At 40.3% G+C, this 24,706-nt stretch overlaps 1 protein-coding gene across 13 annotated transcripts in view; it reads left to right on the top strand.

The window, feature by feature from the left end:
- DMD (dystrophin) overlaps positions 1-24,706 on the top strand; it is a 2,032,119-nt gene that overhangs the window by 1,452,977 nt on the left and 554,436 nt on the right. For all 13 annotated transcript variants that reach the window (XM_061627388.1, XM_061627390.1, XM_061627384.1 and 10 more), the window contains one exon: positions 179-417. In XM_061627388.1, the coding sequence (XP_061483372.1) occupies positions 179-417 (239 nt within the window). The remainder of the gene's footprint in view (positions 1-178; positions 418-24,706) is intronic.

Raw genomic sequence — 24,706 nt, 5'->3', positions numbered from 1 at the left:
TAAGAATAAATGTATATGATTTTAAAGGAAAGAGAATACCTTTGGTTGTCACTGTTAATGTGGACATTACAAACATGATTTTGCTAAATCATTATAGTGGAGAATTATGTCTTTGAAGTGAATTATTGATCTTAGCCTATTTATTCAGTAATACCACTGCATTTTCCCTGCCTTTCAGTAACTTCTCCTGGCCAAACTGTTACTGTGGTAACACAAACTCTGGTAACCAAGGAAACCACCATCTCCAAACAAGAAATGCCATCATCTTTGCTTCTGGAGGTGCCAGCCCTGGCTGAATTCAATAAGGCATGGGCAGACCTCACTGACTGGCTTTCTCTACTGGATCGAATGATAAAATCCCAAATAGTGACTGTAGGCGATCTTGACGAAATCAATGACATGATCATCAAACAAAAGGTATGTGAAATATCTAGATACTGATTTTTCTGCCTGACAGAAACAGCTGCTACAAATGCAAGAATGTCTATAGGAAATATAAAGGAAAAAGTATCTTAAGATCTGTTGCACACATATTCTTCAGCAAATTAATTTTAAATGCAAATCTGATCTGATTTAAAGATGTATTTTCCACCCTAGTTTTTAAATATATATAATTATTATTAGCATTTGTAGACACAAAATAGAGGTAAAAGAAAAGAAAAACAATGGGATCACATTATATACTGTCTTTACAAAGAACTAATTACTTTGATAAATAGATGCCAAGATCCTGCTTTCTCAAAAGTCAGTAAATAGATAACTTTACCTTTTTATGTTTGAATATTTCTCTAAAAACTTTCTAAGAGGTTTGTGTCCTGCTGTCATCCTGTTATGAAAAGCTTCTCAAGAAAAGAGCATCTCATTAATGCAAGTGTTTTGTCAGCAAACCTTTGAAGTGCTACTTATCTTTGAAAAGACACAAAAATATGGAAATATATATATGCATGGACAAAAAACAAAACTTTAACTTCAGCAATTCTGGTGCAATAAAAGTAATTTGTTTATTATATATCTTGAAAGTAATTGCCTGCCTCCTAGATTTAACAATGTTCAGTATAAAATATCTACATTCCATGAGCAAAACTTTTAAGTGCTTCACTTCCATTCCACTGATCCTTTGTAGACTGTATTGACTTTTTCATTATACACCATTGTCTCCATCCAATGCAAATTCTAATTTAATCTGTTTAAAGCATGTTTTTCTTCTTTTAATTATACATGTAAAAAACAAAGAGAAGGTCAATAAAATATACAGAAATGTTTTTAATTAAGAGCTACACCTTACCTGTATAAAAATGATGACCATTTAAAGTTGTCCCATGGGTAAGAGTCTCAGGAATTAGACATCCCAAGTGTTCCTGCGGTTAATTTGCAATCAGTTGTCATTCTTTACATATAGATGGTGTTATGTAATAATAACAACAACAATAATAACAACAACAACAATAACAACAGTAACAGTAATAATTAACAGTCCTTTTCTGTTAAGTGCAATAATGCAAATATTAAACCGTATCTAAAAGTGCAAACACTTCTTTAAAAATGTAATTGTCCAAAGGAAAAACAAGTGGCCCTGTGCTATCCTATCCTCTGTCACAATATATAACTTTATTGTGGCAATATCTCAGCAATGATTTTGATCAGGTTCACTTACCCCTTGTTTCAGGAGATCATATCAAGCTTGTCATATTTGTGATGGGAAATTGTTTATTATAACTTTTCCCCTTACAGGATCTTACTTGAAACTGACCTCAGCAAATTAAGTTTCTTCAGACAGGGAGCATAAAGTTTTGAGTTTGTTTTCCAAAAAGTATATACAATGCATATGATCTGGTCCCAGGCTTGGTATACACATAAAACTGCTGATCCCTTAACCATAGTTTATATTAACCAGGATTTGTGCACTCCAGTTTGAAATACTTATTTAGGATGGAAAAACTTGGTTGGCATATGCAATTCTAAACCATGGCTAAGGCACCCAAAAGAAAGGATGGGGAATTTGTGCCAGAAAGAGAAGGAAGGATAATAACATTTTTGTTGTTATTTGTATTCTTATTTGTAAGCTGCCTTGCATAGATCAGTTGGTCAGGGGTGACAGTAAGCCTTCTTTACCAATTGGGAGCACATTTTAAAGCTCCTGATGGTTCATTGGCAGGCAGCCACATCTAACTGCCCCATACCTAATGTAGCACGTCGGGTGCGAGTATGTGGTTTGGGGGGAAGCGCCTTGTGTGCCAAATTTGAACTCATTTCAGACCTAATTAGGTTTGCAGGCTTGAGATTAACCACCTCTTTCTTAACCCCCATTACATGGATGATGAAGTAGATTTTTACTTATTAAAGGTTGTACCAGTTAGTTTCAGGCATAGCAGTTCAACCCCCCAGATTCACCATGCTGCAGGAGGTTTGAATGAGGTGAAGGTGTCCACCTGCCCAGCTCTTCCAGGAGGGGGGCTTAGCAAGCCCCCCCCATGCTTTCTATCCCAGATGTTGGAGGTGTAAAGGAGCCATGCAGGGCTTCTTGCAAAGAGCTTTGCAATTTCCCCAAGCTTCTCTTTTCCATCCCTGATGCTGGAGGTGGAACAGCCATGTGGGGTGGCTTCAAAGAACAGCGCTGGGAGGGAGAAGTGTCCATTGAATGGAAACAGCTTCTCCTTCCTTAAGCAAGGTCCACTCCTACTGCCCATCAGTTGATGGGTGGTTGGGAACATGCCTTGCTCTAGCAAAGGAACAATTAGGAGTCCACTTTACACTCGCAATTGTTCCTTTGAAGCCCCACCCTTACCTTGTCACACACGACATCATGCATGACATCAAGTGTAGGGTGAGTGGTTGTGGCTTCCCCAAAGCAGTCTCATGGACCAAATGGAGAGGCCTGGTGGGCCAAGTTTGGCCTGCGAGCTGGAAGTTCCCCACTCCTATTACAGAATATGGATTCACAGCATACTGGAAATGTAAATCTAATGGAGCAAACCAATACTTATGACTACCTGAGTAAACTGACATGCCACATAAGCACTGAACAATCAAGCTAACAACCCATTCTGGGAAGAAATAAATGAAATTTAAAATAAAATCTATGAAGTAGCTTCCACAGATTGTAGAAAGAGGGTTTGACTTGTTTGGTCATATTAATCATGATTTATTTTTAAACTGGAGCAACTTGCCCTGCCAACTAGCAACTCTGTTCCAACTATTTCAGGTCATCTCATCACCCTGCAATAACAGTACTAGGTCACATCCTGATTTGTGATGCACTTACACAGTGTGCATAGGATGTAGTTAAAGGAAAGTTTCAACAGGATTTCACAGCCATGAATTCTCACTCCTCCCGTGATACATTCCCAATAGAGACTTAAAAAACTTTTTTCCTTCTTTTGTACCACATCAAGCAATTTCCTGTCAGAGTGCTAAATAACAGTTTCTCTTAGTCCTTAATCCTAATGTTGAAGAGTAGAAAATGTGGTATTATGCTCAATGGGAACTTGTATTTAAAAGAAAGCTGAGTGTGCACAAACTCTAAGTATGTTATAATTTCTCTCTACAGACAAAGGATACATGCTGAAGGCCACTTGTTGTTTCACTATAGTGAAGTAGATATTTTAAAATAATATCTCTAGCTTGCTGTATATGAGACACTAAGCTAACCAATCACATATTTTCACTGATATATTTCATGGACACATATTTTTCTGTCTTGTTTAAATGGAGACAATACTGCATGCACAATAGTAGTCTAACATAAGCCTTATTGCTTTTTAAATAATGAACAACATGCCATTTTCACAACAGCATGGTTTTGATGAGAGCCAAAACCAACCATTTTCAAATTATATAATATGAAAACTTGTTTCAAAGCCCATTGATCTAAGGAAGACTCATTTCAGGATTTCTTACTCCTGTTTGAATTGTTAATGAAAGGAAGGATCCGTGGTTGTGCTGCATGGATTGAGTTTCCCTTGCTGGTGACTTCTTACAGGAAACAGTGTGGGGATGAGGGGAGCGTTCCTTCTTTGACTTGCATACCAGAACAAGGGACGATGCCTGTTGATCCCTGATAACAAGTAATTTTCTTGAGGGCTCTATTTGAGAAGGCACCAAAAGGGCTGGCATGTCAAAATAGCACCTTAGTAGCTACATCCCCCAGCTGCTACTCCTTTCTTATATTTTGTATTTTTCCTTTTTCATCCTCAGACTCCAAAGGTGAGGAAAGGTAGAAGGCATAGATATTTGAACTTATTTTCTTTGTATTGTCCTGCATTCTTTTCTATTACCTCTATACAATGTGGGAAAAGTAGAGGGTAAGAGAATGCACAAACCTTGCCCACAGGCAGAAGGCCAGCTGTACCTTTGAGGAAGGTCCCAAACTCATTGTTGGAATACATGCTTCGCATCCAGTTCAGTGTTCTGCTAGTTTCACTGCATCTCCACCTCTCTCTTCTGAAAACAGAGACACACAACACTACTCAAACCCTGTCCCTTGGGAGCAGCGTGTGTGTGTGTGTTTAAATTCAGCTGCAAAGAGATTTTACAACTGACTGACAGATCAACCTGTTCCCCCTTCAGGTGGAGCTAATGGAAACTATTTGCTGTAGCAACTAGCGTGTTCATAGCCTTAATCAGTGTATATAACACTAAGCTAGCTGAAGCAGTGGTTTAACTCTGTATAAGGTGGGTTTCTCTTGTGTGTCTATCTTGTGCCTTTATCTTGAGAGGAAGAGGAAGAGGAAGAGGAAGAGAAGAAATGGAAGTCACAGGCCAGATGAAGACATTCTTTCTCCCTATCCATTCTGCTCACATGCCCCTTTCTTGCCCACATTGTATTATTAAGTAGCTTTGTAGCCTACTCCAGCAGCTCAGCTAAACAGGTATCTTCCAGAAAAAGAATGGTCCAGCTTAGGAAAACAGTAGATACTTTATTTATCAATTTGTGCCCACACAATCCAGGCATCTTCCTCTAAATTTTAAAGGAGTTGCTCTATTCTGCATATGTGTTTTATAGCTATGATTATGTTTTGCAGAACAGGTTGTGATGTGAGGGTTGATCTAAAAAGAACAGACTCTTCTACTTCTGTGTGCTTCAAATGTACAGGAATGAATCTGACAAACAATGAACTAAAATCAACCTGGGTGCTAACATTCTGAGTTAAAGCTCACATAAACTTATGAACTTTTACTATGTTGAAATCCATATTTTAGTCATGGGTGATTTAGCACTCTCATGTAGTTTTAACATAAATGAGAACTTTTGTTTTCTACATTTTGTATAAGTCATGTAGAAAGAAGATCTGTAGAATCTTATTTCCTGTAAGATGCAACATTAATAGCTAGTCTAGATCAGCATTCCCAATAGAAATGGGTAAAAATGAATTGAAGTCCAAGTCTCCATTATGCAAGCTTGTTTACACACAAATTGCTTGATAATGTACTGCAAGTGCCATCACTTTTGCTTCAGTCTAGTAGAATAATGTTATTTAAACATTAATCTGAGTAGATTGCTAACAGATTCTCATATTAAAATACTTATTTCTCCTACATGGAAAAAACACAGATTTTTAAAAAGCTGTATTATTATTTTTTAAACTTAGCATATGGTTTAATACATAGTCACAAATTTCATACATGTAAATCTAATGTATCAATATTTATAATGCGTTTGAAAACTACTTGTTCTTCACAACAGAAGAATTAGATTGGATACATCTGTAGAGCTCAGCAGACCTAGTAACAATGAGATAAAACAAAACCAAAAATTCTCCAGGTAGTTGAGAAGCAAGCCTCGTTGCACAACAATGCTCTGGGGAGTTTCAGATAAGTGACTTCTGCTGTGCTGCATTTTTTTCGCAGAGTAAAAAGTTTAACACAAGTCACCAAATCAGAAATGATCTGTTTTGTTGGATCTGAAATAAACTATTCAGAATAAATAAAATTTGCAGGAGGATTATTATTTTTTTAATAAACCTCTAACAAAAAAGTGTTATTTTGTTCTAGCTTGGTTGCAAAACTTATGCTGTCGTGGACGTGTATGTATTTCATAATTTTCTTTCTGTTTCAGATTTATAAAAAGTAATTGAATAGTTTATTTTCCCATGTAATGTGCAAACCATAAAATCCTAGTCCAGTTTAATCATAGAATGCAGATCAAAACTACAAGGACCAAATTAAATGCTTGTTCATTTTCTAAGATTTCAGGGGATGGGGGAGAGTGGTAAAAAAAATAGTCCTAGGAGAACAAGATTTCAGCCATTAGAAAAAAATGAATTACCTAGCTTTTTTTTAGATGAAGCAGTTTTAGAAGAGAACGTTCTTTTACGTGGAGGACAAAAAAATGCAGAAAGTTTTGAGAATTTTATCGTTAAAGGACGAATCAGCACTGGTATGTTGAATCTTCACAGTAAAGTTAATAGGAACCTGAGTAGGCTCCTGTACCTTTCCACAAATATGGGCATGTCTTCATTATGGAAGTCTATCCCCCAAAGGCTCTTTAGTCTTGTGCCCAGAATGGATCCTCTGCAGATGGAGGGATGTGCACATTTTCCATATGAGGCCGGCCATCACTGCGGGTATTAGCTCCACCTATCGTGCGAAGGCAAAAATGTCTTTGAAGTCAAGACTAGGGGCATCAAGCCCCTCCCACTCTCCAGTTCATTCTTGCCTTCGTACGAACAAGATTGAGATTTCTATAGCGTAGCTTCTAGCTAAGTTCTTTTGTGTTTTTCGTGAGTTTGTGACAGGGTGTGGAGGTTCTGTTTTATGTGTATTCCACGTTTTCCCTTCTCCCTGTCTTGTATTTAACTCGTTTTTGTCTGTTACTCCTGGGGAATCCTTGGGTGGAGTCTCTCCTTTACCTGGATCGTTTCTCTCCCAAGGTTTTATCCTCACGGCCTTTGAAGAGACTGCGGCTGCGGTTCTCTCTCTTCTTTCAGGCGGGAGCTTGCGGCTGCAGCTCTCTGCTTTGTTCACCGCCGGTTCCCCTTCGGAGCCCGCTTGGCGGCCTTTCTTTGCTTAGCCCCTGGACGTTTTGGGTTGCCTCCCGGTCCGACCGCGGCTGTCTTTTCTCGGCGGTCCGTTAGGTCCTTCCCCTCCACAGGAGCCTGCAGCTGCGGCTCTTGTGCTTTGCCACTCGGCGATTCTTTCCTTGGGCTGCTCGCCTTTAATGGACCCGTTCGGCGGCCCTTTTAATCCTTGCCGCGACGGTCTTTGCAGCCGGTGGCTGCGGCTAGTACCTAAACTCTATTGCCTCAGCCGCTTCTTTGTTTTTTTTTCACCGGCCTCCCTACGTCCTTGACGGAGCCTCTCTGCTGGACGTTTGAGCCACGATTTTGCTCATTAGCCCCGCGGCCGCAGCACTTTCAAGGCTGTGCTTCACACCCTTTTCTCAGCAGTAGCTGGGTTCCTCAGCTATTCGCCATTACTCCCTTGTCATATTCTGCCATTTTGATTGATATTCTTCCCGCTCATATTGCGGGCGCCATTTTGTTTGTCCTATTTTCCCGCCCTTTCTGTTCAGTCTATTCCATACTAACCAAGGGGGGTTTAGCTGGCAAGGGCTCCTTACATGTGTGTTGCAGATAGGACTCCATAGTTCAACGGACTCCTCTACCACACGTCCCCTGCTGTTGGTTCTGGCAACCTTCGGATTAATGTACTTCTGTGACTGTTCCATCAAGGCTGTGGCTGTGCACCAACTTATTTGAACTGTACATTCTGCCCCCTCCGTGGCCGTGTACCAGGGCGGTCTATTCTGTACATTCTGCCCCCTCTGTGGCCGTGTACCAAGCCTGAACTAGTCTGCATTATATCGACGCTGTTACCATCGTACATTCTGCCCCCTCTGTGGTTGTGTACTTAGCCATCTCCCAGTGCATTCTACCCCCTCTGTGGTCGTGTACTGCGCCTGTTCGGGTCTCTACATTCTGCCCCCGCTGTGGCCGTGTACTGCACCCATAGTGAATATAAGATGGCGGAACAGCCAGACATGTCTCAGACAGCCAAGCCACAACCATCTAAGGCAACTAAGACTAAGCATGCCAAAGCACTGGCTAAGACTAAGCATCTTTCCAGCCACAGCAAACTGAAGCGTCCACGCTATGCTTCTGTTCTGACCCCCACCTCAGCAGTCCAGGAACAGCTAATGGATATCTTTCATTCCCCCACTGCTTCTTCTGATGAGGAGGACTTTCCTGGCTTTCCTACTCAGCCAACACTTAACCAGCCTCCTCCCATATTGCCGCCCAGGGCTTATCCTACATCACAGCCCACTGAGCCACCTACTCAGGCACAACCATCTGCTTCAACGGGGCTGCAGCTGTCTCATGAGTTTCTTTCACAACTTCAGGGCATGCTGTCATTTTTTACTCAAATGCAGTCACCACCCCAAGTCCCCGCCATACCTCAACACACTATGGACCAATATGTAGGTCATGAGGCAAATCCTTCCTGCTCCCCAAATCCTTTTGACGTAGCTAGAGGCAGATGTATTGATGACACTTCATATGGGGAGGAGTCACCCTTTGCTGATCATGCTGAAGGAGACGAATGGAGTGACTCTTCGGAACATGAGGAGGATACATCGTATCGCTTGTTTAATGCCTCAGATTATCAACCTCTAGCTCGCAGGGTAGTTAACACCCTTGGTCTCCAAGCTGCACCCCCAACAGCTGCTGCTCCAGATATTAAAGGAGCCAGGGTTCTCAAATCTCCTGCACCTACTGAGCATTACATCCCGGTGCCGGATCCCATTGCCAAACTGGCCACCGAAGAATGGTCTCATCCATTCCAAACTCGCCACTTCAAGAACCTGGCTGACAAACTTTACTCTCTAGCTCCTGACTTTGCCACCAAGCTGGCCATTCCCGGCATAGACGAGCCGATTGCTAGCCTAGTTTCGCGATCTCTTTTGCCTAGGGAAGGAGAATCTAAAGGATGCTATTGAGCGAAGATTAGACTTCGCTCTCCGCAAAAATCATGAGGCCACTGCTTTCTCCATGCGAGCCTCCGCATCAGCTTCCGTCTTCTCCAGGGCAGCAATGATGTGGCTGGATGATCTTCTAGAGGACCCTAACCCTGATCCTGCTTCTCTCAGAAGGTCACTGATAAAGTTGCGCAAGACAGCGGCATTTGTAGCTGATTCTACTTTGGATGCCACTCAACTGGGGGCACAAGCCATGACAGCTCAGATAGTCGCCCGACGGACCCTCTGGCTTCGCCACTGGCAAGCTGACTCTACGGCCAGAGTGAATCTCTCCAGAGCACCTTACTCCGGATCTTTGCTCTTCGGCGAGGAAGCTCTAAAGGCAGTGCTGGTTGATCCCAAAGATGCTCACAAACCGGTTTTGGCCACTGTCAAGAACATCGATCGTAGGCCTTTCAGGCGATTTCCCTCCTTCCGCACTAACCAGCCCTTTCGAGGAACACGGCCAGGAGGACGAGGCCGCGACTTCCGATCCTATGACTCCAATTCCTTCAGGGGAACCTGGAACCGACATTTCCAGGGCAGAGGTCAGTACCAAGGGCGCAGAGGTACCTCATCGTCCTCATATAGGGGAGGGTCTCGCCAGCGCAAACAGTACTAATGCACTTCCTGTTGGTGGCAGACTACTTATGTTTGGAGACCAGTGGCTGCGTCTGACTAAGGTCGCCTGGATCAGGGACCTTTTTTGTTCTGGCTATGCAATAGAGTTTTGGGCGACTCCACCAGACAAATTCCATCCATCCCCTTGTCCCAGGGCGCCGGCCAGGCACAGCATCATGCAGACAGCTATACATCACCTCTTGGACATAGCGGCGATAGAGCCAGTCCCTCCAACAGAAAGGTTGGAAGGGGTGTACTCCCTCCTATTTGCTGTGCCCAAACGTGCACAACGTGCCCAAACGTGCACAACGTGCCCAAACGTGCACAACGTGCCCAAACGTGCACAACGTGTCATGGAGGGCAGTATTGGACCTCAAGTTCGTCAACCGTTTTGTAACATACCACAGGTTCAAAATGGAATCTCTCCACTCCATTACTGAAAGCCTGCAAGAAGGAGACTTCCTGGTTTCTATCGACCTAAAGGAAGCGTATCTCCATGTCCCCATTTGCATAGCCCACAGAAAGTTCCTTCGGTTTGCTTTTGGCCACCAGCATTTTCAATATAGAGCGATGCCATTCGGCCTCTCCTCTGCTCCGAGAGTATTTACCAAAGTGCTTCTCACCTTAGTGGCTTACCTCCGAATTCAAGGGGTCCATCTCTACCCATATCTGGACGATATTTTAATACGGGCAAGCTCTGAGGAGCTGGCTCATCGTCATTTAATGCTCACCCTCAATGTTTTGCAGGCCTACGGCTGGCTTGTCAACTTCGACAAAAGCCATCTTCAACCGACCCAATGCCTACTACATCTAGGGGCGATGTTGGACACCCTGCAGGCAATGGTGTTTCTGTCTCCAGATCGCATAACTGCCATCACAAACATCGCGAGGGCCTTGATGCAACAAACAACCGCAGACGTCATGCTTCTAGCCAGGGCGCTAGGAATGTTCATCTCTACTATCCATATTGTGCCATGGGCTCGAGCCCACTCTCGCCACCTTCAGTGGGCTCTGTTGCCCTTTCAACAAGACATTGCCAACTGCAATCATCGCACAGTTCCTCTGAGCCTCGCACTGCGCCTTTCATTCCGCTGGTAGACGAGGGTCCAACATCTTTCCAGGGGCACTCCGTTCAGAGAACCTCGCAGGACTGTTGTTACTACAGATGCCAGTCTCATCGGCTGGGGAGCACACTGCAACTCCCAGTATGTTTAGGGGGTTTGGTCCACAGCAGAGCAGACCCAGAGCATCAATTTGCTGGAGTTCAAGGCGGTCCACTTAGCTCTAATTCATTTTCAGTCTCTGTTCTCTTTGGACCATGTCCTCATTCGAACGGACAATACGTGTGTTAAATCACATTTGAACAGACAGGGGGGCACCAGGTCCCGTCCTCTGCAGGACCTAGCTTCCCTCATCTTCGTCTGGGCAGAACAACATCTACAATCCCTAAAAGCAGAGCATCTCAGAGGGATTTGGAATGTGACAGCAGACTGGCTCAGCAGACAACAGGTCTTTCCGGGAGAATGGAAACTTCATCCGTCCATTTTCCATCATCTCCAGCGTCGGTTCGGCGTCTTTTCAATCGACCTGTTTGCGTCCAGTCGCAATTATCAGCTTCCCAGGTACTTTGCCCGATACCTGGACACAACAGCGGAAGCAGTGGATGCTCTGTCAATACCGTGGCCAGACGGTCTTTTGTACGCCTTCCCTCCCATACCGCTGTTAGCCAAAACGCTGCGGAAGGCGCGGAGCGAGAGGGCACAGTTGGTTCTGATAGCACCATATTGGCCACGCCGACTGTGGTTCTCGGATCTTCTTGCAATGTCAGTGATGGATCCTTGGACACTTCCAGTCAGGCCAGATCTTCTATCCCAGGGTCCAGTATGGCATCAGGACCCCACTTGGCTCAATCTAACAGCATGGCTTTTGAACGGGGACATTTGAGGTCGGCGGGCCTGTCTGACACTGTTATTGATATTATCTTAGCCTCGAGATGACCGTCTACCACCCGTATTTATCAACATACTTGGGTGGCTTTCTCCAAGTGGTGCCAGTCTCACCACTGCGATCCATCCCAGGCCACTATGCATCAGGTGCTGCAATATCTCAATAGCGGCTTTATGATGGGACTCAGACCCAACACTCTACGTCGACATGCGTCCACTCTGTCGTCCATCCTTTCAGTGTCCTCCACTGGTGCCCCTATTTCCTCACATCCGTTCATTAAACACTTCCTCAGAGGCGCTGCTTTACGTTCACCGGCTGTAGTCCACCATTTTCCCTCATGGAGTCTGTCCAAGGTCCTACAAGCTTTACAACGCCCACTGTTTGAAATCCTTAGGACTGTGCCTTTACGTCTACTGTCCTTCAAGGTCTTGTTCCTGGTCGCCATCACTTCTGCCAGACGAGTTTCGGAACTGGGCGCATTGTCTTCTGCCCGCCATCTCTGTGTCTTTCACAAGGACTCTGTTGTGCTGAAAACTGATCCTTCCGTCCCAAGGTCAATTCAGTTTTCCATTGCAATCAGGACATTGTACTCCCTTCGTTTTGCCCGAACCCAACTCATCCTTTAGAGAAGGCTTGGCATTCGTTGGATGTTCGGAGGGCTCTCAAGACCTACCTGTCTAGGACCCAGGAGATTTGACGAATGGAGTCTATGTTTGTATCCTTTCATCCAATGTCTATGGGGCATAAAGTAGCCAATTCTACCTTATCCCGCTGGTTGCGTGCATGTATTACCTTAGCATATGAGTCCCTTAAGCTGCCAGTTCCAGCTAGTATAACAGCTCATTCTACTAGGTCAGCTGCCACTTCGGCTGCTTTTGCTACTAATGCTGCTGTTGCTGATATTTGCAGGGCTGCTGTTTGGTCTACCCCTCACTCGTTTATAAGGCATTATAAAATAGATCGTTATGCCTCTGCCAATCCCTCTTTTAGCAGACGAGTGTTGCAACAGGTTCTTCATGAAGATTAGCATGTGGGTGGTCCCTCCCTCTTATGGGCTGCTTTGGTACATCCTGCAGTGATGGCCGGCCTCATATGGAAAATGGACCATTGGTCTCACCTGAAGGGTGATTTTCATATGAGGACGGCCATCACGACCCTCCCAGTTGGAGCATGCATAGATTTTTTACTAAACCGTTATATATTACTGTTACGCTATTGCATTTAAAGTTACTAGTGAAGTCAAGACTGGTATTTCTGTTATATCGCTATGTTAGAGTCATGTTATTATGCATGTTATTTTCCTGCTGGCAGGCCTGTTGGCCCTGTTCTTGTATTTTTAGATATTTCTCTATAGACTCGCTGCGAATGAACTGGAGAGTGGGAGGGGCTTGATGCCCCTAGTCTTGACTTCAAATACATTCTTGCCTTCACACAATAGGTGGAGCTAATACCCGGAGTGAGGGCCGTCCTCATATGAAAATCACCCTTCAGGTGAGACCAATGGTCCATTTTTTGTAGTGTCTACATAAGGAAGAATACACACAGTGTTATAGGGGATATGCACTTCTCTGCTCCACTCCTTTGCATGGGATTTAGAAGCATGGGAGAATGATTTCTTTGCTAATTGATTCTTTGCTAATTAAGTCTATGTCTTGTATCAAAAGTACCTAATGTGTGGATAGCATACTAATGTGTCATTCATAAGGGTCTTCAAGTGAGAACTGCATGGAGATGAGTTGCATATACTTCATGCAAAAAGTCCTAAGTATGCTCGTTACTTTTGGGGTACCTTTTCTGTCTTCCACCTATACATGAGAAAATGCAAATCTGGATTTTGCTGTCCCCTTTCATCTTTTTAGCAAGGAATACTTGCTTAGGTTTTCCCATTTATTATTATGTATTGTCTAAATATATACTTTATTTTTGCACATTGAAATATTTCATTTATATATAATACAATATTTACACAATAAAAGTATGCACATAACATCATCAGCTTATATTTATGCAGACCAAAAACTTAGGGTTTTGAAATAATATATTGCTTGCAGAAATTTATTTAAAATCTGTCCAAATAGGAGAAAATGGATCTTTGTTATCTGTTTTCTGAGGCAAGCATATTTCTAAATCCCCAACTAGGAATAGGTAATAAAGCAAGGGGAACCCCCAAGGTGAAAACATAGATGAACTGATTCTTTACTGAGGAGAGAACAGAAGCGAAAATTGTTTAAAATTTACCCTTTTTCCCCCACAAGAGATTGCCTTATAACAAAGGTATAAATAATCTAGTTTTGTGAAGCATGGTCGCTAAGCTTTTCTCTGATGTCAGCTTCTATAAAATCACTTTAAAAATCTGTCAGAAAAATAATCAGAAATGCCCTTTGATCTAGTTTGCTGCTTCATGCCTGTTCCCATTTGATATAAAAATGCACAAGGTGCCATACGTGTAAAACAGAAGGACCATATCTCAAAATAATTGCTGAGAGCTCACAATTCCCTTTTATACCTTTGAAAGTCAGCCTAGCACCATTTCTGATTTTCCCCTAATTTCTGGAAACAAAGAACAGTAGGACTTTCTATGGAAAGCTAAATAGTGGTACTATCACTAATGAAGTTACTAGCATTCTGAACTTCCCCCATTCAAAATTATAAGTTCCTTTTTGTACAAGACCAAAGAAATAGTAATTTTTGTTCTGATTTTTCTTTGTATTACGTCTTGAAGATATTCTAATTAAATTTTGTTTTTTGCTTTTTATTTCACTGTATTACTCCATATAAAAATATCTCGCTCTCCTATTCCCCTCCTCTGCATATCCCTTCCATTCACCATGGCTTACCTTATGCTAAAGAACAGAGGAATTGGGTTTTGATTTCAGTCATAATTCTGATGTATAATTCTGAAATTTTGGGTTACTAAGCAGGATTTAAACCATAACAGGGAAAGCTATGGCGAAAATAATCCTGCTGGACTTGAATGAAAGAGGGAGGTAGAAACGGGAGAAGGTAATGTGAGTGCACAATATTTGTTTTCAATCTAATAACCACAATTTATTAGATGGAGATTTTTATTTCTGAACTTCTGTGCTGACGGTTAATTTCTGGAGTAATTTACAGCCCTTAATTCTGTTGTTTGATAATTAGTGCAGCCCAATATACCCTGACCTTTCTGTGTTTAGACAGGGCTGTGTCCGTGGACAGGAGTGTAATTGTAAAGTACAGTGCTGCATAAAAGACAGACTCTTACAACTCAGAGTTTTTCTGATATTGAAAGACAAAGTCTTTGAAGTATGATGCTGGCTTCATTAGAGAACAAGTGCATTGTAGACTCTACACTGGAGAGAGTAGACTGCACTGGAGAAGGTAGAGTGTGGAGCTTGGAAGTGGGCAAATTTGGCAGAAATTATTGCACAGTTTTTAAGTTCCCTAAGTGTCTCTTCACATTAATGTTACCTATTTTGGGGGGTTGGTGATCATGCTGACATATAGCAAATTACTTGATGGGCATCAATGATAGATTTTGTATAGAAGCTCTGACAGACAAAAGTGTCCTTCCTCCCAGTGGGGCTCATGTTAGCTTCATAATGTTTGAATTATCACTGAATACATTATGACCAGATGTGCTACATTTTAAAAGGTTACAGCAAAATAATTAACCTTCATCATGCAGGTTAAATCAGTCCTACAGAAAAAATCCAGCTGTTGCAATTCTAATTTCCTTCACTAGTCAGTTAATTTAAACATAAATGCAACAAATTCGCTCGTCTTTCATATCAAGGTACCTCTGTGCTGAATTTGTCTTATGTGCGTTATGTGCCTTCAACTCGATTATGACTTATTGTGACCCTATGAATCAGCAACCTCCAATAGCATTTTTTATAAACCACCCTGTTCAGATCTTGTAAGTTCAGGTCTGTGGCTTCTTTTATGGAATCAGTCCATCTCTTGTTTGGCCTTCCTCTTTTTCTACTTCCTTCTGTTTTTCCCAGCATTATTGTTTTTTCTAGTGAATCATGTCTTCCCATGATGTGTCCAAAGTATGATAACCTCACTTTCATCATTTTAAATTCTAGTGACAGTTATGGTTTAATTTGTTCTAACACCCAATTATTTGTCTTTTTCACATTCCATGGTATCCACAAAGCTCTCCTCCAACTCCACATTTCAAATGAGTTGATTTTTCTCTTATCCACTTTTTTCACTGTCCAACTTTCAGACTTATGGCTCTGATCCTTCCCTGCAGGGGTGGTCGACAGATTAAGATGGTCCGCCCCTAGAGCCTAATGGAATCCACTGGATTCCTGAATGCCCTGGGGGAGTTCCCAGTAGATAGAGCAGGTGATCCTGTTGAAGCCCTTGTCACACTGTGGAACAGTGAGGCGCGTCATGCTCTCGACATGGTTGCCCCCAAGCGCCCTCTCCAGCATTGTGGAGCCCGGTCTGCACCTTGGTACATCAGTGAGCTACGGGCAATGAAACAGGCTGGACAACGGCTAGAGCACAAGTGGCGAAAGACGTGCTGTGAGGCTGATCGGGCACGAGTAAAACATCATAACTGTGCTTACTGTGTGGTGGTGAGGGCGGTGAAGAAGGCCCACTTCTCTGCCTCCATCACATCTTCAAGTAGCCGTCTAGTGGAGCTTTTCCATATTGTCAGGAGTCTGTTGACATCAACTCCAGGAAATGGAGTTTTAGACCCTTCAGAGACCCACTGTAAATTGTTTGCTAGGCACTTTGAGGGTAAAGTTGCTTGCTTCCATTTTATTTATTTTTATTTTATTCGATTTCTATACCGCCCACAGCCAAAAGGCTCTCAGGGCGGTGCACAGCAGTGTTGATGCCCCCTCCACATCTACTGTAGTCCCCAATGAGGTGTCCTGTGCAAAGTCTGCTGCAACTTCTTGGGAACTGTTTCAGTTGATGCGGCCTGATGACGTGGACAAGGTGCTTGCGATGATGCGGCCAGCAACGTGTCATCTTGATCCTTGCCCTCCTTGGCTTATTAAAGCTTGCCGAGGGGATTTGACTGAGTGGATCCAGAGTGTGGTCAACACATCATTGTAGGAGGGAGTGGTTCAGGGTGCCTTGAAAGAGGCGGTGATCTGACCACTCCTGAAAAAGTCTACCCTGGACCCATTGGTTTATGAGAACTACCGACCAGTTGCAAATACCCCCTTTTTAGGGAAGGTGATTGAGAGGGTTGTGGCGCACCAATTGCAAGTACTCTTGGATGAAACAGATTATCTTGACTCCTCCCAGTCTGGGTTTAGGCCTGGTTATGGGACTGAATCGGCCTTGGTTGCCCTGATGGATGACCTTTGTTGGGAGAAGGACAGGGGGAGTGTGACCCTGTTATTGCTGCAAACAGTTCCTTATTTTTCTTTCCCCCCTAAGTTATGCACAAAAGCACAACACTGCTCAAACAAAGATTTGTATTTCAGCTGTATTGTACCAGTGAAAATACAAATAAACTGACTTTTGGGTTCTAGTTGTTTTAAATGAAATTTACTGGTAGAACAAACTGAGCATGCTTGGTTGCCAAGTTAACCAGAGAAGTAGAAATGTTAAATTAGAGGTGGTGGTCATTAGGAAACTGTGTGGTTGATCCTTCCTCTCAGTGTGAATAGAAAACACTGTCTTTCCAGCTAGCCTTGAGCCCTTACTGTGGATGGTGCAAATAGAAAAAGGAGATAAAAACAGTATGTTTATTATGAAAATTCTCCCATGTGCATAAGCCCTTAGTTCTAGCTCCCTGATTTACCCTTAATTGTTTTATGTCTGTCAGAAGTGCCATTTTTATCCTCTTCTTTTCTTAATATCTTCTCTCAGCTAGCAGAATCTATCATGATGTCTGATTTCCAACAGGTAAGCTGCTGTCAATGTGACCCCATTAGTTTACATCTTACCATATGCTCACAAATAGTATGAACATCACCCTTTTCCATTCTAGAGAGTCTCGTTCTTCTGTGTGTTTGTGTTTGACTAGATAGTGCTGAAGGTGACTTCTGAGTTTAATCAGTATGATGCTACTGACAGTCATATAGAATGCTTGAAGAGATAAAGTATATCAGTATGCGGGGAGGGGTGGGATAAATAAATTCCTAAGAAACTTTTTTAGAACTATATAATTATATAAAAGAGACTAGGCTCAATGGGGAATGCAAGATTGGAGAGAATCTGGCTTGCTAGAAAATATAGATGTCTTTCAATATTAACTATTTCCTGCAATTAACCTTAACATCTGCAAGTGTTGTTATAAAGTGTGCAGTTTGCACACAATCTTGCAGTTCTCACATGCAATCCTTACACTCAGTTCCAGGGATCTTTTGACATTGAGACCTGGATGCGTTTCAGAGTTTGGCACCCCAGAGTTAACACAGACAGAGAAAGCAAAAGTAAATTTTATGCTATCAAAAGAGAATTAGTTTATTGTCTGGAAGAGGAATTAGCACATTTGTTAAAAATATTAGATAAAGTCAATGCACAGTATGCTAATTCTAGGCTCAGTTTAGAAGATTTTAAAGTTACTCTTAGAAAGCATTCCTGGGAACACTTAGGGAAAGTTGGATGTAGTCAGGTCAGGGAAAGAGAGGGGGGTTAAATTAATGAGGGGGAGGAGATTTTGCTGAAGAGGTGGAAGTGAAGAAAGAAATTGGAAGAGTTTGGAGTATGGCAAGTTATTGTGGAACATGAGTGGGGAGAGTGCTGTTGAGCTTGTGTCTTGCATTTGGGCTTCTCATAGACATCTGGTTGTCCGCTGGGAGAACAGGATACTAGGCTTTGGTCTGACCCATAATAGCTTTTCTCATGTTCATGTAGATTGTTCCCTGGCTATAATATGGTTGTTGCATCTGCTCTCAGTTTTATTCTTGATGTTGTTTTTATTTTTATACACTGTTTGTATAGGATTTTAAAACTTTGCTGTAACTCAATTTGAGAACTATTTTTGTGGAAAGGTGATTAAATCAACCAACAGGGGTTGTGGTGCACCCATTTCACATGTAATAGTTGCAGTCCACATATGCCAATGATTTCATTCCAAACCACTTGCTCATTTGTGTCCATTTATTCATTTAAAATATTTATAGATCATTCATGTAAATAGATTCCAGGCAGTGTACAATGGGTTTGAATAAAACTATTCATACCAAATACAAATCCAACAAAACAATAAAATATCAACATTCATAACTCTGCTCCCCACCCAGCACTGAAAGCTGTCTGGCTCCAGGGAGTACATTTATGGGAGGACAGGAAGAAAGGTAAGAATCCACTTCCAGCCCTGTTTGCCAGGAGGTGGGAGGGCTGGGCCAAGGGATATAAGGGTCATTCTGGCCTCTCCCCCTCATTCATCATCAGGGCTTTTGTGGCCCCCCTTTTGTAGTATGAGATTAGCTGGTCACCTTAGTTGGGACTAAGCAGCTGTTTTTTGTTCTCTTCTGTGATTGTTTGTCGGAAAGGAATTTTTTCACCTACTCCATACTGAATTTCTGGGTTTGGTAGCTAATAGTGGGCACTGTTTAAATAAGTTGATATGGTTTCGTTCATTGGCTTTGGACACTGGCAGGTGTGTGCAGAAAAGGGAGGTGTTGGAGATGAATATGAGTACCATGAGGCACTTTAAGATGAATAGTAATTCAAGTGACTTGCAGAAAGGGCTGAGAGATCGATTTGTTGGGTGGGGTATGGATCACCACTGAGGTTAACCTGTGCCACTCAGTCAAGATCATCTGGCTATAGGGTGAGTGGGTCTGGGAGACCTCCCTCCTCAGCTTAAGGGTGTGGCAGGGGAGAAGAGCTGGAATTGAGGCCAGCTTGCCCAGGATGAAAAGGCCTAGGAGCCTGAATGAGGTTGATGCCATTTCCTGCACATGGTCTCATTCCCCTATGCAGTTTAACCAGGTTTACAATGTTTTGAGTGTCGTTAATAAATTGGCTCTAGTTCAAAATGCATACATTTGTGTCTTGCCTCTTTTTTTCTGGTTCCTGTCACAATAAATTAGCAAATTAAGACACAGCAATAAAACTTTAACAGTATAATGCAGACTAAACATGACAACTCAAAATACCTAGGCAAATGAAAAAAATGTTTTTTTACCTGACACACAGCATGATCATAAGCCAGAGCTTGGAAAAGTTACTTTTTTGAACTACAACTCCCATCAGCCCCAGCCAGCATGGCCACTGGATTGGGTTGATGGGAGTTATAGTTCAAAAAAGTAACTTTTCCAAGCTCTGATCATAACATTGGCACCAATCAAACCTCCAGTCGGGATACTGTCTCAGAAAAGGCCTTATCCTCTAGGGAAAACCATCCACAATTGATAAATGTTGTGAGAGCCACATGGGCCATGCAATATATAAGACAACTGGAAAAGGCACCTTCTTTGTCCTACTGTCCTCATTTTTTATCTAGTGCAAAAGCTCTGAACTGAGACACAGGAAGTTGCCATGTGCTTGCTTGTATGCTGTATATCAAAGAACTATGCAGTTCTTTCTCTCTGTAGTGATCAATATCAAGATGAAGATAAGTCATTTCATGGTCAGTTCTGTTTAGTATTTTCCCAAGCACATACCTTCTGTTTACATAAGGAGCAGAATTCCACAGTATCAACACCTATTTGAGTTCCAAAAATGAACTGTTCTCTGAAGTGACACTTTGGATACACATCCCATCAAAACCACCTACAGGCAGCCTGGTTGTCATATTGGAGTAATAAATCTGCTTCCTTGCAGGGTTTCTAAGTGCCCACTTTTTATTAGAAGAGGGTAAACTTGGCTGCCACAAAATTATGTAATCACTACTCAGCTGATATTTTGACTAGATAGCTTGTAAGGCCTGAATATCCTGCTTTGTGGATACAGCTGTAAATCAATTAAAAATCCTTGTAAGAATTTAGAGAGCAGAAGTGTTTCCTGTTACTATTTTTGTTTTGCAGAAACATATTCATTTAGTAGTGCTGCTGGATAACTAATTGTTCTGTTTTTTTCAATGTTGTTAAGCAATATAGTTTCTATTTATAATGATTTCTTGGAGGGAGAATTGTATTTAATGAAATAAAATTTTGCACTGACTACCAAAAACTGTTTCTCATGAAAAAGAAACTTAAGCTGCAATCCAATATGCATTTACCTGGGAGTAAGTCCGATTGAACCCAATGGATCTTACTTCTGAGTAGACGTATTCTAGCCTTAATAACTAGAAATCTGTAAAATACTGTATTTTAATTCTGAACTCTTTTGCATGTGTAAGTGAAGGTTCTTGCCTCTCAAACACATTTTGCTCAGTGCAAAGAAAACAAATACAAATCATGATCTAGTAGAATAATTTAACCATGCATTTTTGTTATGCAGATGCGGTGTAGGTGTGATATATCTGATATTGTTTTTTTTTTTTTTTATAATTTTTTATTCAAATTTTTCCAAAAACAAACAAAACAAAGTCAAAAAAACATAACAATACAACAACAAAAAATGAAAATAAAATAGTTGACTTCCGATTTGTCACAGATCAGCTATAAGTATATAATATACATCAAACCTGTCCCTTAATATATACATACAGAATCCCTTTTCTCCATAGGCTGTCTTAATTAATCGTCAAATCCCAGTATCATCATTTTATTTTGATCTTTCAACAAAAAGTCCAAGAGAGGCTTCCATTCCTTAAGAAATGTATCCGTCGATTTTTCTCTAAGTAAACATGTCAATTTATCCATTTCTACTAAGTCCATTAATTTCAATAGCCATTCTTCCATTGTTGGTGTTGATTCCATTTTCCACTTTTGTGCATATAATAATCTTGCTGCCGTAATCATATATAATATTATTCTTCCATATTTCTTTTCTATTTGTTTATCCATAAAACCCAATAAAAAAAATTCTGGTTTTGACTGAATATTTATCTTTAGAATTTTTTGCATCTTCCTACCTATCTGTGCCCAAAATGATTTTGCCTTTTTACATAACCACCACATATGATAAAATGATCCTTCTTGTTGTTTACATTTCCAACAAACATTAGAAACATTACTATACATTTTTGACAACTTTTCTGGAGTCATGTACCAATGGTACATCATTTTATAAAAATTTTCTTTAAGATTATAGCATAGTGTAAATTTCAAACCTTTTTTCCACATATTTTCCCATTGATCCATTTGTATATTATAACCAAAAATTTTTGCCCACTTTACCATACACTCTTTTACTTGTTCTTCCTCCATATCCATTTTCAATAAGAGTTTATACATTTTCGCAATTATATTTTCATCATTTGTACACAGTCCTATTTCAAAATCAGATTTACTTATTTCAAACCCATACATTTTCTTGTCCATTTTATATCTTTCTAACAATTGTAAATAGGCAAACCATTGAAAACTATATCCTTCCTTTGTCAGTTGTTCTCTCTCTTTCATTGTATATTCTCCATGTACATTTTCTAATAGTTCTTGATAAGTTAACCATTTCTTTTTTCCAGCCATTTCTCTTCTATAAAACGCTTCTTGGCTTGAGACACATAATGGTATTTTCGAATAAAACCTTGGTTTATATCTATTCCATATTTTCAACAGAGGACGTCTTATAAAATGATTGTTAAAGTCTACATTTACTTTTACTTTGTCGTACCATAGATATCCATGCCATCCCCACTTCAAATTATGGCCCTCCAAATCCAGTAGTCTTTTATTCCTCAATAAGATCCATTCCTTTATCCAGACTAGACAGCAGGCAGCAAAATAAAGTCTCAGATTTGGTAATCCCAGTCCTCCTCTTTCTTTGGCATCTTGTAGTAATTTAAATTTGACTCTTGGTTTTTTTCCTTGCCATACAAATTTAGAGATATCTTTTTGCCATTGTTTAAAAGGTAAATCAGAGGATATTACAGGTATTGTTTGAAACAAAAACATCATTCTCGGTAATACATTCATTTTTATCACAGATATTCTACCCATTAATGACAGTTGTAGTTTATCCCATCTTAGCAAGTCTTTCTTAATCTCTGTCCATAATTTTTCATAATTATTATGAAACAACTTTGAATTTTTATTTGTCATAATGATACCTAAATATTTCAACTTTTTCTCTATTGTAAAATCTGTCTTGTCCATTAACTTTCTGTTCCCTTAAAGTTAAATTTTTCACCAACATCTTTGTTTTTTGATTGTTGATCTTAAATCCTGCTAACGGTCCAAATTCTTTTAATTTGTCCATCAATACATTAATTCCTTCCAAAGGATTTTCTAGTACAATTATCAAATCATCAGCAAATGCTCTCAATTTATATTCTTCTTTTTTTATCTTTAATCCCGAAATCCTTTTATCTTGCCTTATATCTCTAAGCAGCACTTCTAAGACCAGAATAAATAAAAGAGGAGATAAAGGACATCCCTGTCTTGTACCCTTTTGTATTTCACATGAATCCGTTAAATCTCCGTTAACAATTATCTGAGCCTTCTGAGATGTATAAATCGATCTAATCCATTTTATAAAATTGTCTCCAAAATCCATTTGCTCCAAAACCTGAAACATAAATTTCCAATTCAAATTATCAAATGCTTTTTCAGCATCTAAAAAAATCAAAGCTGCTTGTTTATCATTTTGTTGTTCTAAATATTCCAAGACATTCAAGACATTCCTGATGTTGTCACGTAATTGTCTTTTAGGTAAAAACCCTGATTGATCTTCCTGAATAAATTGTTGCAATATTATTTTCAATCTTTCTGCCAAGATCATTGTAAAAATTTTATAGTCATTATTCAATAGAGATATTGGTCGATAATTTTTTGTTTTAGTTAAATCTTGCTCCTCTTTAGGTATTAATGTTATATTAGCATTTTTCCAACTATCCGGTATCTTTCCCTCTTGCAGAATAAGATTCATTGTAGACTGTAAAGGTAATAAGAGTTCTTCCTCCAAACATTTATAATACATTGCAGATAACCCATCTGGTCCTGGTGCCTTTCCTAATTTAATTTTGTTTATAGCTTCAGATATCTCTCTTAACGTAATAGGGCCATTAATAGCTTGTCTCTGAAAGTCTGTAATTTTAGGCAAATTCTGTTTAGATATATACTCTTCTATTTTTTCAGATGGAATTTCCTGACATTTGTACAATGTTGAATAATATTGATGAAAAATCTTTTTAATTTTTACATTATCTGTCAACGTCTCATCTCCTTCTTGTATCTTTAAAATGATATTTTTTTGACGTTCTTTTCTTAATTTATATGCTAACCATTTCCCAGGTTTATTTGCAAATTCAAAAGTCCTTTGTTTAGCAAAATTTAGTTTTCTTTCAATTTCTCTAACTGTCAGCATTGATACTTGCTTCTGTAACATTTTGATTTGATTTACAGTAGAAACTTTAGTTGGATTCTTTTTCAATTCTTCCTCTTTTTGTTTTATTTCTTCCAAAATTAATTGCATTTTCTGTTGTTTCTTTTTTTTTAATTCAGAGTTACATTTAATAAGATATCCCCTCATAAATGCCTTACTTGTATCCCAAACGATATTTTCACTTGTTCCTTTATGTAAATTATGTTCAAAAAACTCTTTTAATTTCTTCTTACATTCTTGTACTACTTTGTCATTCTGTAATAAAGATTCATTTAGTCTCCATCTAAATCCAAGATTTTTCTTTTTTAAAGTTAATATCACAGGGTTATGATCCGAAAAAGTTTTTGGTAATATATCCATTTTAAAAGTGTCCTTCGCTAAAATTTTAGACATCCAGATCATATCAATCCTCGAGAATGTTTTGTGTCTTTCTGAAAAATAAGTAAATTCCTTTGCATTATCATTTATATATCTCCAGGTATCCACCAATTCTAAATGTTCCATCAGTTCAAAGCAAATCTTCGGTAATTTACCCTGTGTCTCTTTGATATTTTTTTCAGAAAGCCTATCAATTTTTGGTGAGATTACCCCATTCCAATCACCCATAACGCACCAATGGTCATATGAAAACTCTGACAATTTTTCCATAAGTCCTGTGTAAAACCTTGTTTTATCTTCATTGGGGGCATAGATACCCACTATCAAAATGTTTGTACCCTGTAGAGTAATTTCAACCCCCACAAATCTACCACTATCATCCAGTAATACCAATTTAGGAAGCAATTGTGGGTTAATGTAAAGAACAACTCCATTTTTTTTTTGGTCCAGCCGAAATAAATTCTTCAC

The sequence above is a fragment of the Rhineura floridana genome, chromosome 5 (assembly GCF_030035675.1).
Source record: "Rhineura floridana isolate rRhiFlo1 chromosome 5, rRhiFlo1.hap2, whole genome shotgun sequence".
NCBI classification, from domain to species: domain Eukaryota; kingdom Metazoa; phylum Chordata; class Lepidosauria; order Squamata; family Rhineuridae; genus Rhineura; species Rhineura floridana.
The sequence above is the reverse complement of the archived record's forward strand: the minus strand, read 5'-3'. Positions and strand labels throughout refer to the sequence as shown.